The sequence below is a fragment of the Centropristis striata genome, chromosome 1 (assembly GCF_030273125.1).
Source record: "Centropristis striata isolate RG_2023a ecotype Rhode Island chromosome 1, C.striata_1.0, whole genome shotgun sequence".
NCBI classification, from domain to species: Eukaryota; Metazoa; Chordata; class Actinopteri; order Perciformes; family Serranidae; genus Centropristis; species Centropristis striata.
Window position 1 is genome coordinate 10967124 of NC_081517.1, and position 12628 is coordinate 10979751.

At 39.5% G+C, this 12628-nt stretch overlaps 1 protein-coding gene across 3 annotated transcripts in view; it reads left to right on the forward strand.

The window, feature by feature from the left end:
• The window catches only part of LOC131969090 (CSC1-like protein 2), a 37604-nt gene that overhangs the window by 1005 nt on the left and 23971 nt on the right, over positions 1-12628 (forward strand). For 2 of the 3 annotated variants that reach the window (XM_059330232.1, XM_059330250.1), the window contains exons 2-3: positions 10677-10896; positions 12455-12534. In XM_059330232.1, the coding sequence (XP_059186215.1) occupies positions 10705-10896; positions 12455-12534 (272 nt within the window). In that variant the 5' untranslated portion in view covers positions 10677-10704. Of the gene's footprint in view, positions 1-10663; positions 10897-12454; positions 12535-12628 lie in introns of those variants that run through there. The other variant, XM_059330241.1, reaches the window with a different exon arrangement.

The following is a 12628-nucleotide window of genomic DNA, read 5'->3' on the forward strand; positions in this document are numbered from 1 at the left end:
TCTTTAAAACACTATACATTTTATCAAAATATTTTATTCTATTTTTCCATTTATTTTACCAGATTTATGATAAATGAGAGATTCATCATCTTTTCATCATTTTTTCTCAATTGTATTGAAGCGATATTAAAATAATTTCTTTCTGAATTAATTAGTTTACTGACTCATATTTGGTCTTTAATAAATATTGCTGATATGATAAAAGTTCATATTGTGATTAATTTGAAACTTTATCGACTGAGCTGAAAATGTTTTCAATAGAAATAGAAATAACACTCAAACACTGTTATGATATTATTTATTCTTTAACACAGAAACTGATGTTTTTATTCCTTTAGCTTATTAAAATAAATATTTTTACTCTGAAGAGATAAATTATGAATCAATAATAATTATTACAGTTTGAATATGATTTAATTTTGATTAGATCATTATTTTAATAATTTGATGGATCAACAGAAATATCTTCAATTACTGATTTTATTGTTATAATTATTTACATGTGAAGTTTTTGAGTTATTAAAGGGTTGAATATGAATAATGAACATGTAAATGTATCAAACCTCTCCAATAATAAATATGAAATATTATATTTTACTTGTAGAACACACAAGTCAAATATAATAATAGTAATAATTAATGATATAGAATATTGAGCAGATGAACAAACGGTTCATATTTAAACTAAAATGATTGAAAACATTTAGCAGATTAATAAAATTTTCTAACTGAAGAAATATATATTTTTGAATTCCTGCAGGTATATTTTCAGTTACAGCTGTCGATTTTTATTTTTATTTTTTTCTCAAATATTTTCTCAATATTTTCTGATCAATAAACATTAATAAGTATTTAACATTATCAACCCATTCTAAAATATATAAACAATAAACCAGAGAAGGTCAGAACTCTGCTGCACCAGACTCCATTCGGAAAAACATTGTTTTAACAGCAGTTCAGACCTGACAAAGCATCAATTCAACATCATGTTGTAGTTATTTCAGCACCTTTAGATCTTTTTATTCACATTATATCTCTTAATTGTGGATTCATACTGACTAATGAGTAATAAACCTGTAAAATTGGCCAAATAACATGAAAGTGTTCCTGAAATCATCTAACTCTTTCTGTTAACTTGTTGTGTTGTTTGTTTTGTGTTCCAGCCGCTTAAAAATTCCTGAAAATGTTCAACAATCCATAAAAAACTCCCTAATAAATTCTATCCATTGATTTGTAAACTTGCTGCACCAGACTCGATTGAAAAACCCCATAATTTTAACAGCAGTGTTCTTGTGTTCTTCAGACCTGACAAAGCATCAATTCAGACTGTTTCCACATCAGCATCATGTTGTAGTTATTTCAGCATCTTTTAGATCTGTTTATTCTCATTAAATCACAGATAAATCTCTTTAGTTTGATGTGTTAGTGCTGCAGCAGCAGTCAGACTCAGCTCCTGCAGAAGGAGATGAAATAAACAGCTTTGTGTTTGTTTCTGTTTTATGAAGTGTTTCATATCAGAAAACATGAACACAGAAACTGTTTGACTGCTCAGAGTGATGAAATATCATCGTTGTTATGTTATGAAGCTGCAGGAGGAACCAGAACCACTGACACTCAGTTTGACTTCCACCTGTTCAGTGTGAGCAGCTGTGAGTCTGATAGAAGCTGCTGAGTTCCTGAAGTTTTGGGAAGTTTTGAATTATAATCACCTTCGTCACCAAATCCACCAATCTGAACCGTTTCTGTGTTTAATCATCTGACAGCAGGAAGTTGGGGTTAACATACACATTATTGGTCCCACAACAACATTTAACTCCTGACCACAAACCAACAGCTGCTGGACTCATTCAGTCTGATGGAAAAATCCATTAAACATCATTCCCTGTTTCCATCTGGCTTCACACACACACACACACTAGCACACACACACACACACACACTAGCACACACACACACACACACACACACAAACACACTAACACACTAACACACATACACACACACACACACACACACACACACACACACTAACACAATAATACACACACTAACACACACACACTGACGCACAACACAACAACACACACAGACACACAACACACCAACAAACAGACACACACACACAGTTAGTTTCTGCAGTAATGTCCTCAGCTGATCTGATGTAAACAGGAGACGAGAAGAGTGTCAGGACTCAGACCTGATCCAGTCAGTTCAACATGTGAGTGAGTGGAAACCCTGCTCACTAGAAGGATCAGCTGATCAACCTGCAGCACAAGTTTGTTTTCCATATTCTTATATTGTCTTCAGTATTTCGTACGGTTTTCTGCTGCTGTAACACAGTAAATGTCCCAGTTTGGGATCAGTAAAGGACGGTTCAGTGCCGCGGCTGCTCAGTGCAGAGGAAGCAGAGACGATCAGCTGAAGACTTGAGGAGTCCTTGGACTGGTTCACATCTCTGCTCATGAGTCTTGGAGACACCACAGAGGAAGAAAACTCGATGATCATCCCAGCACCAGGACCCGGGCCCCCTCAGGACCTGGACCTGAAGTTATGTCAGGTGTCTGCACAGTGACCCTGAAAATCTGGACAGAGAGAGCAGAGAAACAATCACAGCCTGAGAACCTGCTGAGCTGAGCCGCTCTGTCACCAGCTACACAAAGTTATTAAACTTATTCAATCAAGGACTCACTCACTGTTTCACCAGCACTCAGTGAAGACATGAAATATTATAACAGTTTGTGTTTATCAGATCAGATCAGCTGAGGACATAATATGTTTATATATTAGGGTTTCCCATTAATTACCTAGACTGTGGCAGCTCCAGAGTCTCATGTGCTTTGCTAACGTCACATTTCAAGCTACTGAAAGCATTTTTAAATGATTCATAATATAAAGTTATTTTGTGTTGTGTTGAAGTTGTTCTGCAGAGTGTCTGTCACCTGTCAGTCAGTCACAACCCCGACCCACCTCTCTGTCCTCCTCCGAGACATGCACGCGCATTCACACACGTTAGCCGCAAGCTAACATTAGCTAACAATTAAAGTTGTTTTAATCACAAAAAGCTACTATTACTTCCTGTCGCCAAACACATGCAGCTTTCAAAATAAGAGCACAGTGTGTTAAATCCACCACAGAATTTACAAGAAGACTGTCAAAATAAGATGCCTTAAATAAATTATACAAGAACCCTTATTCCTGATAATAATTCTTAAAATATGCAATGATAAGATCAGTGTATATGATTGAATAGTGGCAATAGAATGTGTGAGAGGACCCCGGACCCCCCTAGCCAGCTGTTTCACCCCCCTGGCTGGCTGCTCCATGTCCTAGTGGAAAGCATGTTGACGGCAATTAAAAATGACACGGTATAGGATAACAAAGATTCTATAATACGCTATCTCCCGACTGGAAAATGTTATGTGTGGTGTTTGCTCTCATTCAGCTCTCAAAGTGCATGAGATTGATGCATTTTACTTATAAATGTACAATGTACTCTTTTTCAAAATTTCAAAACTTTCTCTTTCTATATATATATATATATATATATATATATATATATATATATATAAAGGAACACTACAGGGAATATGTAAAGTATAAAGTGTGTTATAATAATATAATATGAACAGTAGAACAGTGTGTAGTATGATGTAGGTTTTGTTCAGAGCGCTGATATGATCAGCAGCTCTGTGTGTGTGTGTGTGTGTGTGTGACGCCTGCAGGACGCTGATAACGCCTCATACACACGTCTGTTTCTTCACTAAACCTACAGAAACTGTAGAAACACACTGAACCTCGATGTCACGTTTTACTCATTTTCAAAATACAGAAAATAAATGGATCAAATGAAATATATAAGTATAAATAAAATCAAGAATAATGTATATAAATAAATAAAAAATATATAAATATATAAATAAAATATTTAAGCATATTTATCACTGCTTATTTTAAGGACCTTTTCAACAAAAACTTTTGCCCTCTCATTGATAAGTGAAGTGAAAATATACTGGAAATATACAGAAATTCACTGAAACTATACCGACTGGGCAGTAAGAGTTTTTCAGCAGGGGCGGTCTGAATATCTCTGAATGTTTTCTGTGATTAGCCTAAATCTGCATTCCTTTCTGAATTCTGAATCCTCAGAATTCATCTCTGTGAGGGCAAGTGAGCAATTAAGGGGCCATCTAGTGTTAGTTACAACTCCCAGGTGTTTTGCACCTTGTAGAACCTGATAATGTAATAAATTCTCGATAATGTAATAACCCCGATAATGTAATAAAAATCTGCACTTTAGTCCACTGAAAATGTAATAAAACCTGATAATGATCTCAGTGAGAGCAAGGAGCTGAAGAGAAAGGTGGTTGGTGTAAGCCGTAATAAAATCGCTTTTGTTTACTTCAAATTGGCAGTTCCACAGGCCCATGGAGAAGGAGGTGACAGTGTGTGAGGACTGTTTTAGAGGCTGAAGGTTAGTTATATTTCTGCACCTTTTGGCAAGATTTCTGCGTGGACCGGAGACAACAACAGGAATGGAGTGGCACATATTGTAAGACTGGAGAGGGAATAGGACTGGTTCCCTTTGCTCGGTGAACTTGCACATGTAAACTTGTCTTAGCCTCGGCTGTCGATTCAGCAAGCGCCCCTGTTGTTATAGTGTGACTCGAATTAAACGCGGCTGTTCTCCCATTCAGGCTGATTGCGACAAGCGTACACCGCCCTCTGCCAAAGCTGTGAATGGTTGGAATTTCCATTTGAGGTGTGTAGAACCTGATAACGTAATAAATTCCCGATAATGTAATAACCCCGATAATGTAATAAAAATCTGCACTTGAGTCCATTGAAAATGTAATAAAACCTGATAATGTAATAACTTCCCGATATTGTAATAAAGTGCATAATGTAATACACTTTTTACCAATAATGTAATAAAGTATAACATTAATGGGAGGTTATTACATTATCAGGTTAGCCTCCATTTCGCAAGTCCTGATAATGTAATAATTCCCCAATATTGTAATAATTTAACAGCAGACCACCCTTTACTTGAGTTCAAGTGGTGATACTGTGTAAGCAACTCTAGCTCAAGAGCTCTAGCGCCACCAACAGGTCAAAGTTGAATGTTTATTAACTTTTGACCCGTTCATCTGTTTTTCACAAAGGATGTATCACTGGAACCCTTGGGCCAATCCAAGCTCAATGCATCCTCAATGGGGTTTTTCGGCCATATTGGATTCTCGCCATCTTTGATTTGATCAAAAACCTTTAAAAGGCCTCTCTTATCACAAATTTTGTCTAACCTTCTCTAAACTTGGCCCAGGTGATCTTCCGACCATGACACACAAATGCATTCAACATCTTCTTGAAATTCAAAGGCACTTGGCTGTGACAGCCAATCAAACTTGATGGTGAGTAGGGATGGGTACCTTTCACATTTTAATCGATACGGTACCGATACCCGGTACCTGGGAATCGGTACCGGTACTCAACGGTACCAATTTTTGGTACTTTTGCGTAACATATTTATTTCTCAAAATATAAACTTTAAAAAATATATCAAAACAATATAAAATCCAGGATGAGCAGTGCTTTATTGTTGAGTGAACGTACATTTTGTAACATGAAGGTTGCAGTGTTATCAAAGAATGCAGAGGAGCGCTCTCAGGTGGCACGGAGGAGAAAAAAAAAAAGTTGCAAGTGCACGTGTGATTTGTTGTGATGACGTCGTAGCTGTGCGGCGCAGAACCGGTCAGACAGTATCGTGGGCATAGCATGATGGAATAAACAAAGTTGAGTCGGGCTGCTCTGTGCACATATCGAGGATGACGCAGGAGTCCGAGGGATTTAATTTCAGCGAGGCAGTTTGGAGTAAAGTGGCAAGTAATATTCCTGAGTTGAAGAGCGGAGTATTAGCGGAGGACCAGAGATGCAGCAGCTAGCTTCTAGCTGCTAATGAAAAGTCTACGGATGATTGGAGAGAGCAAACGGAGTAAGGAAGGTCTAATCTGGAGGCAGACGAAGGCCAAGCCCGGGTAGAGACATTGGAGAGATAGTAGCTGGCGGCTAGAAGACCTAGAGCCGGCTGTTGGTCTCTGTTCCGCGGTGGAAGAGGGCAGCAGTTAGCGGCCGCGGTGAGCAGACAGGACCAGACGAGGAGGTAAATACATTTAAAAAAATAGTGCGATCGTCAGCACGCTTGTTAATCAAAGACGTCAAATGAAAACGGGTTGAAATCAATGATCAGTTTAAAGTTAACGCCGTTTAGGTACCGAAACATGGTACCGTTTGATTTTACATGAATCGGTACTCGGTAGTACCGACGGAATTCGGTCGGTACCTATAAAAGTACCGAATTCGGTACCCATCCCTAATGGTGAGGTCGCCAAACAGGAAGTAAACCCATTTCTCAGTAACCCTTTAGCATATCTTAACCAAACTTGGTACATATGACATCATGACATCATCGTATGACTCATGACATCATCCTGGGGACACCCAAAACATCTGGTGACCTTTGACCTCTAGGGGGCCACATATTCTGTCCAATCTTCATGAAACTTGGCATATGATCTTCAGACCAAGTTGAACAAATGTGTCAAACAGCTTTTTCAAATTCAAAACCATTTGGCTCTCTGACAGCCATGATAATCTTGAGTGCAGTATCTCTAGAATGCAAGTGCTTCAAATTTGGTATGAGTGTTTGTAGGGACTTAAAGATTAATTGATTTGATGATGAAGGTCAAAGGTATCTCCTTATATAACCTTGATGCACGTGTTTCAAATTAAGCAGCTAGCTCAGTGAGCTCAGCAACATTACAACATTTTAGTCAGTATATTGCATCCACTCTAGTTGTTTCTAGTTGTTATTATTATTACTACTATTATTGTCTTCAATCATCTCCAGTAATATATTATTATTACTAATACGAATAATCAAAAATATAGTATTACATTACAAGTATTGCATTACCTACATAGTTTTTCTAACTACATGTGGATGGCACCAAGGCTGGTTGAGACCAGGTTTTTTTCCTAGGTTCTAAGCAGGTTTAATGTCAATATGAGTTAAAGTTTAACACCAGGATGCTCAAAGATCAGAATGGCAGCCAAATTCTGATGTGCAATATAGTTTTGGAGTTATTTGGAGAGGTATGGCGATATCACCAGACATTGAAAAATAAGTTTGCAATCCACTTATGTGAAGATATAGGAGTTAAAACACATTTTCGATATTGCACCGCCCCCTAGATGTCAAAGGTCACCAAATTGTTTAGGTGTTCCCAGGATGACGTCATCACTCTATATAGCAAGTTTGGTTAAGATATGTTAAAGGTTTGCTGAGAAATAGGCTAGCTTCCTGTTTGGCAACTTAGCCATTAAGTTTGATTGGTTGTCACGGCCAAGCACCTTTAGATTTCAAGAAGCTGTTGAATGCATTCGTGTGTCATGGATACCTTGTTTGTGAAAAACGGATGAACGGGTCAAAAGTTAATAAACATTCAACTTTGACCTGTTGGTGGCCCACACCCCCCGTCCTTCTGAGTGAGAAGGTGGGACTGGCCTGCTAATTTACAACAAATGGAATTTGACCCCACTGCTACATTCCACCAAATATGACACTTTCGAATACCATGCCATTACAGTAACTGCTCCTGTTAAAGCCTACTCTGTTGTCATTTGGCCAGCTGGGTGGCTCTACAGACGAGCTAGATACTCTGCTTTCTTCCATACCTGATCACGACTGTCCGCTGCTTTTCCTGGGCGACATGAACATCCACTTCGACAGTCCAGACTCAAATAACTTTATGTCGCTGTGGGGTGGCTGTGGCTCAGTTGGTAGAGCGGGTTGCCCCCCAACCGAAGGGTTGGTGGTTCGATCCCAGACCATCGCAGCATGCAAGTATTCTTGAGCAAGATACTGAACCCCAAATTGCTCCCAATGCTGCATTCATCGGTGTGTGAATGAATTCCCAATGGTGGCACCTGTATGATTGTGTGTGTGAAAGGGTGAATGAGCACAGTCTGTAGTGAAAAGCGCTATATAAGTGCAGGTCACCTGGAAAAACTCCACCTTCAAATCACTACTCAACCCTTCGCCTCCTCCCCCTCCTACCTGCCTCACTGCGGACACATTTGCATCCTTCTTTACAGGCAAAGTGGTAGCAATCAGCAGCCAGTTCTCTGATCAGCTTACTCCCCACCCGACTCCTAACACCGTGACATGTAGGAGGCACTGAATCAGTTGCTAGCACTGAATCAGTTGCTAGCACCTCATTTTCTGGCTTTACACCCCTCTCTGAGAGTGAGGTATCCAAACTGTTGACATGTAGCCGTCCTACTACATGCTCGTTGGACCCTATTCCAACAAAACTTCTTCAAACCATTAGCCCAACCATCACGGCAGATATCACACATGTGAGCAACGCGTCACTGTTCTCTGGCACTTTTCCCACCGCATTCAAAGCAGCTCGGGTAACACCTCTACTCAAGAAACCCTCTCTCAACCCTGCTGAAGTCGAGAACTATCGCCCTGTCTCAGTTCTTCCATTCTTATCCAAAACTATTGAACAGGCGGTCGCTAAGCAACTCTCAGAATTCCTCCTACCGAACAATCTTTTTGATCCAAATCAATCTGGTTTCAAAAGCTGTCACTCAACTGAAACTGTTCTGTTGTCTGTGACAGAAGCCTTAAAAGAAGCAAGAGCAGCAGCAAAGTCCTCAGTCCTCCTCTCTCCTCTCTCTAGAATGGGCATCTCTGGCTTGGCTCTGTCCTGGTTTGATTCCTACCTGACAGGACGCTCATTCAGTGTATCCTGGCATGGACAGTTGTCTACTTTGCATTGCCTCTCCACAGGGGTTCCCCAGGGCTCAGTGCTGGGGCCCCTGCTATTCGCTATCTACACCACCTGACAGATTATCTGCTCACATGGCTTTTCCTGTCACTGCTATGTAGATGACACTCAGCTCTATCTGTCATTTCTTCCTGAAAGACCCATCGGTCTATGCATGGGTCTCTGACTGCCTCTAGGACATAGCCACTTGGATGAAGGTACATCACCTCCAGCTGAGCCTTTCAAACTGAACTGCTGGTCCTTTCTGCTAAACCACAATACACCACGACATCAACATCAGAATGGACTCCCTGTGTCTTGCCCCCACCAGGGTGGTGAGAAACTTAGGGGTGATGATTGATCACCAACGTTTTCCAGTCATGTCACCTCTGTTGCCCGGTCATGCCACTTTGCCCTTTACAACATCAGAAAAATCAGACCTTACCTAACTCAACATGCCACTCAACTCTTGACACAAGCTGTCGTCATCTCAAAACTTGACTACTGCAACGCCCTCCTGACTGGCCTGTCAGACAGCACAGTAAAACCGCTTCAGATGTTATGGGGTCTGATGGGGTCTGATAAAGTCTGATGGGGTCAGATGTGGTCTGATGGGGTCGGAAGGGATCTGATGGAATCTGATGGGGTCTGACAGAGTCTGATGGTGTCTGATAGAGTCTGATGTGGTCTGATGGAGTCTGATGGCGTCTGGATGCAGATGAATCAGAGTCGTCCTGTTTATCTATATCCCATGGATATATAAATATCTCCAGCATCTCCTGTCCTCTCCTCTCTGATGTGGTCTGATTGGGTTGGATGTGGTAAAAGATTATCAGTGTACAAAAAATATACAAAATAAAAATAGGTTCTGTGATATTTGATTAAAAATGTAAGTAACCGACAGAAATAAAACAAAATAATAATAATAATAATATCAAAAGAAAAGGAAAGTGAGAAATTATTTGAAAAATGAAAGTAACAGAAGCCATTAAAGGTCTATATTATAAACATATATACATATATATATATTTATATATATATATATATATATATATATATATTTCTATATAATTTATTATGGGGCCGTCTGTAAACTGGGTCACAGCGTCTCTTTGTTCTCGGTGCTGTGATGTCACGATGACGTCATCGGCCGGAGCGCCGTCACTCCGGTTTTGTCACAAGTGGCGCGAGGCGTGAAAACTGGGTCAGCAGCTGCAGGCGCGGTAACCGTGGCAACGGGATCAGGGGGGTCACACGCTGCTGAGGCATGCTGGGAGATGTAGTGAAAGAACACTACATGTCCCAGCATGCAGCGCTGCCACCGTGACATCAGGAATATAAAAATAAAATAAAGATAAAGAATAAATGTTGAAATACATGAATAAATAAATACAGAAATCCCTAAATAAATACAATTAATTAATTAATTTCTTGCATTTATTTCTAAATATTTTAAAAATGTATTTCAACATGTATTTATTTATTTATTCATTTATTTATTTATTTTTCTACTGATGTATGTATGTTTGTTGTCCTTCATACTCAGACATCATTAAAGGAATTCAGTTTGTAAATATGAAGAAACGGACTGATGATATAAAATAAAAAAAATAAAAAAGTTCCATTCACAAATTCAAATTCAATTCAACATGTTTATGTTGAGATGATTATTGATCAGGTGATTATTTATCAGATGATTATTGATTGGGTGATTATAGATCAAGTGATTATTGATCGGGTGAACATTGATCAGGTGATTATCGATCAGGTGGTTATTGAGGACCTGTGATGTTTTGATGTGTCTCACCTGCTGATTGGTTGATGACATTTTGTCTGCTCCCTCAGGTTCTCTCTTCAGGATGTGGCAGTGAGCATGCTCAGAGCGCTGATCGTTACCATGGCGATGTACGCGGCCAGCGGCCAGGCGTGCAGCGGCGACAACTGCTCGACCAACAGCGAGTCCAAAGACTACTGCTACTCCGCCCGCATCCGCAGCACGGTGCTGCAGGGACTGCCCTTCGGAGGCGTGCCCACTGTGCTCGCGCTCGACTTCATGTGCTTCCTGGTGAGTCGCCACCACCACACGCGCTCAGTACCATATGAGCAACCACACACACAATCATCTGTAACTCAGAGACACGGAGACACAACTTCATCATTCATTTTGTCTTTTTGGTGATATTTTGTTTTAACCCTAACAAGCTGCTTCATCCTCCTCTCTGTGTCCTCGTTTCACTGCATTATACAGTCATGGAAAAAATGATTAGACCACCCTTTTTCTTCAATTTCTTGTTCATTTTGATGCCTGGTACAACTAAAGGTACATTTGTTTGGAGAAATATAATGATAACAACAAAAATAGCTGAGTTTAATTATAGAGCTGATATCTATACATTTTCCATGGTTTTATTGATAATGATTTTGGTTATTATCAAGAATGTTTCCATGACTGTAGATGTAAAAATGACAAAAAAAAGACACGAAATGCCAAAAAAATGCATGCAAAAATGACACAAAATTATCGAAATAGAAACAATTTGACCAAAAATAGATCTAAAAATGACCAAAAAGATACAAAATGACAAAAAATACAGTCATGGAAAAAAGTATTAAACCACCCTTGTTTTCTTGAATTTCTTGTTCATTTTAATGCCTGGTACAACTAAAGGAACATTTGTCCGGACAAATATGACGATTAAAAAAAAATAGCTTAAGAGTGTAATTTAAGAGCTGATATCTAGACATTGTCCATGTTTTTATTGATAATGATTAGAGATGGGTACTCGATGGATGCGTATTCGGTACTTTTATAGGTACCGACCGAATTCCGTCGGTACTACCGAGTACCGATTCATGTAAAATCAAACGGTACCATGTTTCGGTACCTTAACGGCGTTTCCTTTAAACTGATCATTGATTTCAACCTGTTTTCATTTGATTTCTTTGATTAACAAGCGAGCTGATGATCACACTATTTTTTATTTTTTTATTTACCTCCTCGTCTGGTCCTGTCTGCTCACCGCGGATGCTTGCCATGACTGTAAATATAAAGTAAATATAAGTCCTGCACCTCTATGGAATCAGCATAATCAGAACAACTCAAACATGTCTTTGTGCAGAATAACACAGTTGGAATGACAGAAATCAGAAAAAAGTTGAATTTCTCTGATAAATTATTTTTTTTAAATGAATGTCTTCACAGTGTCTCTGAGGAGCAGAATTTAATGTTTTTTAACAGGATCTGGTTAGTGCAAATACTTCATTTCATATCACACATGTAGAATAAAGAGATTCTTACACAAATGTCAACATTTTAACACAACTTTTTGGTCACTTTTTGTATCTGATGATCCATTCAAGGACTGTCGGAAAGTTCAAACTCTCAAGATAACGTCTGTTTTTACAGTTTATCTCTAAGATAAACAATGTATCTTTTAAAGAAAATATTTTTTCTGTGTGAAGTGGCGTTATCTGACTGTTGGAGAAACCGACGCTGCTTCACGGATCGACTGACCCGTTGACTGTAGTTACAGCTGGACTCTTATTTTGGAAGCGTCGTCATATGTTGCCATGGCAACCACACGGTGACATCACTGTTGACTGTTGACTGTCTTGTTCTTCAGGTGCTGCTCTTCGTCTTCTCCATCTTGCGGAAGGTGGCGTGGGACTATGGCCGCCTGGCGCTGGTCACCGACGCCGACAGGTAAATGACCTTTAACCTCTGAGACAGTGATGTCATACAGGTGACGGGCTCCTGATGGGCCTGTCCGAGGCCGCACCACCATAGAAAGTCGCTT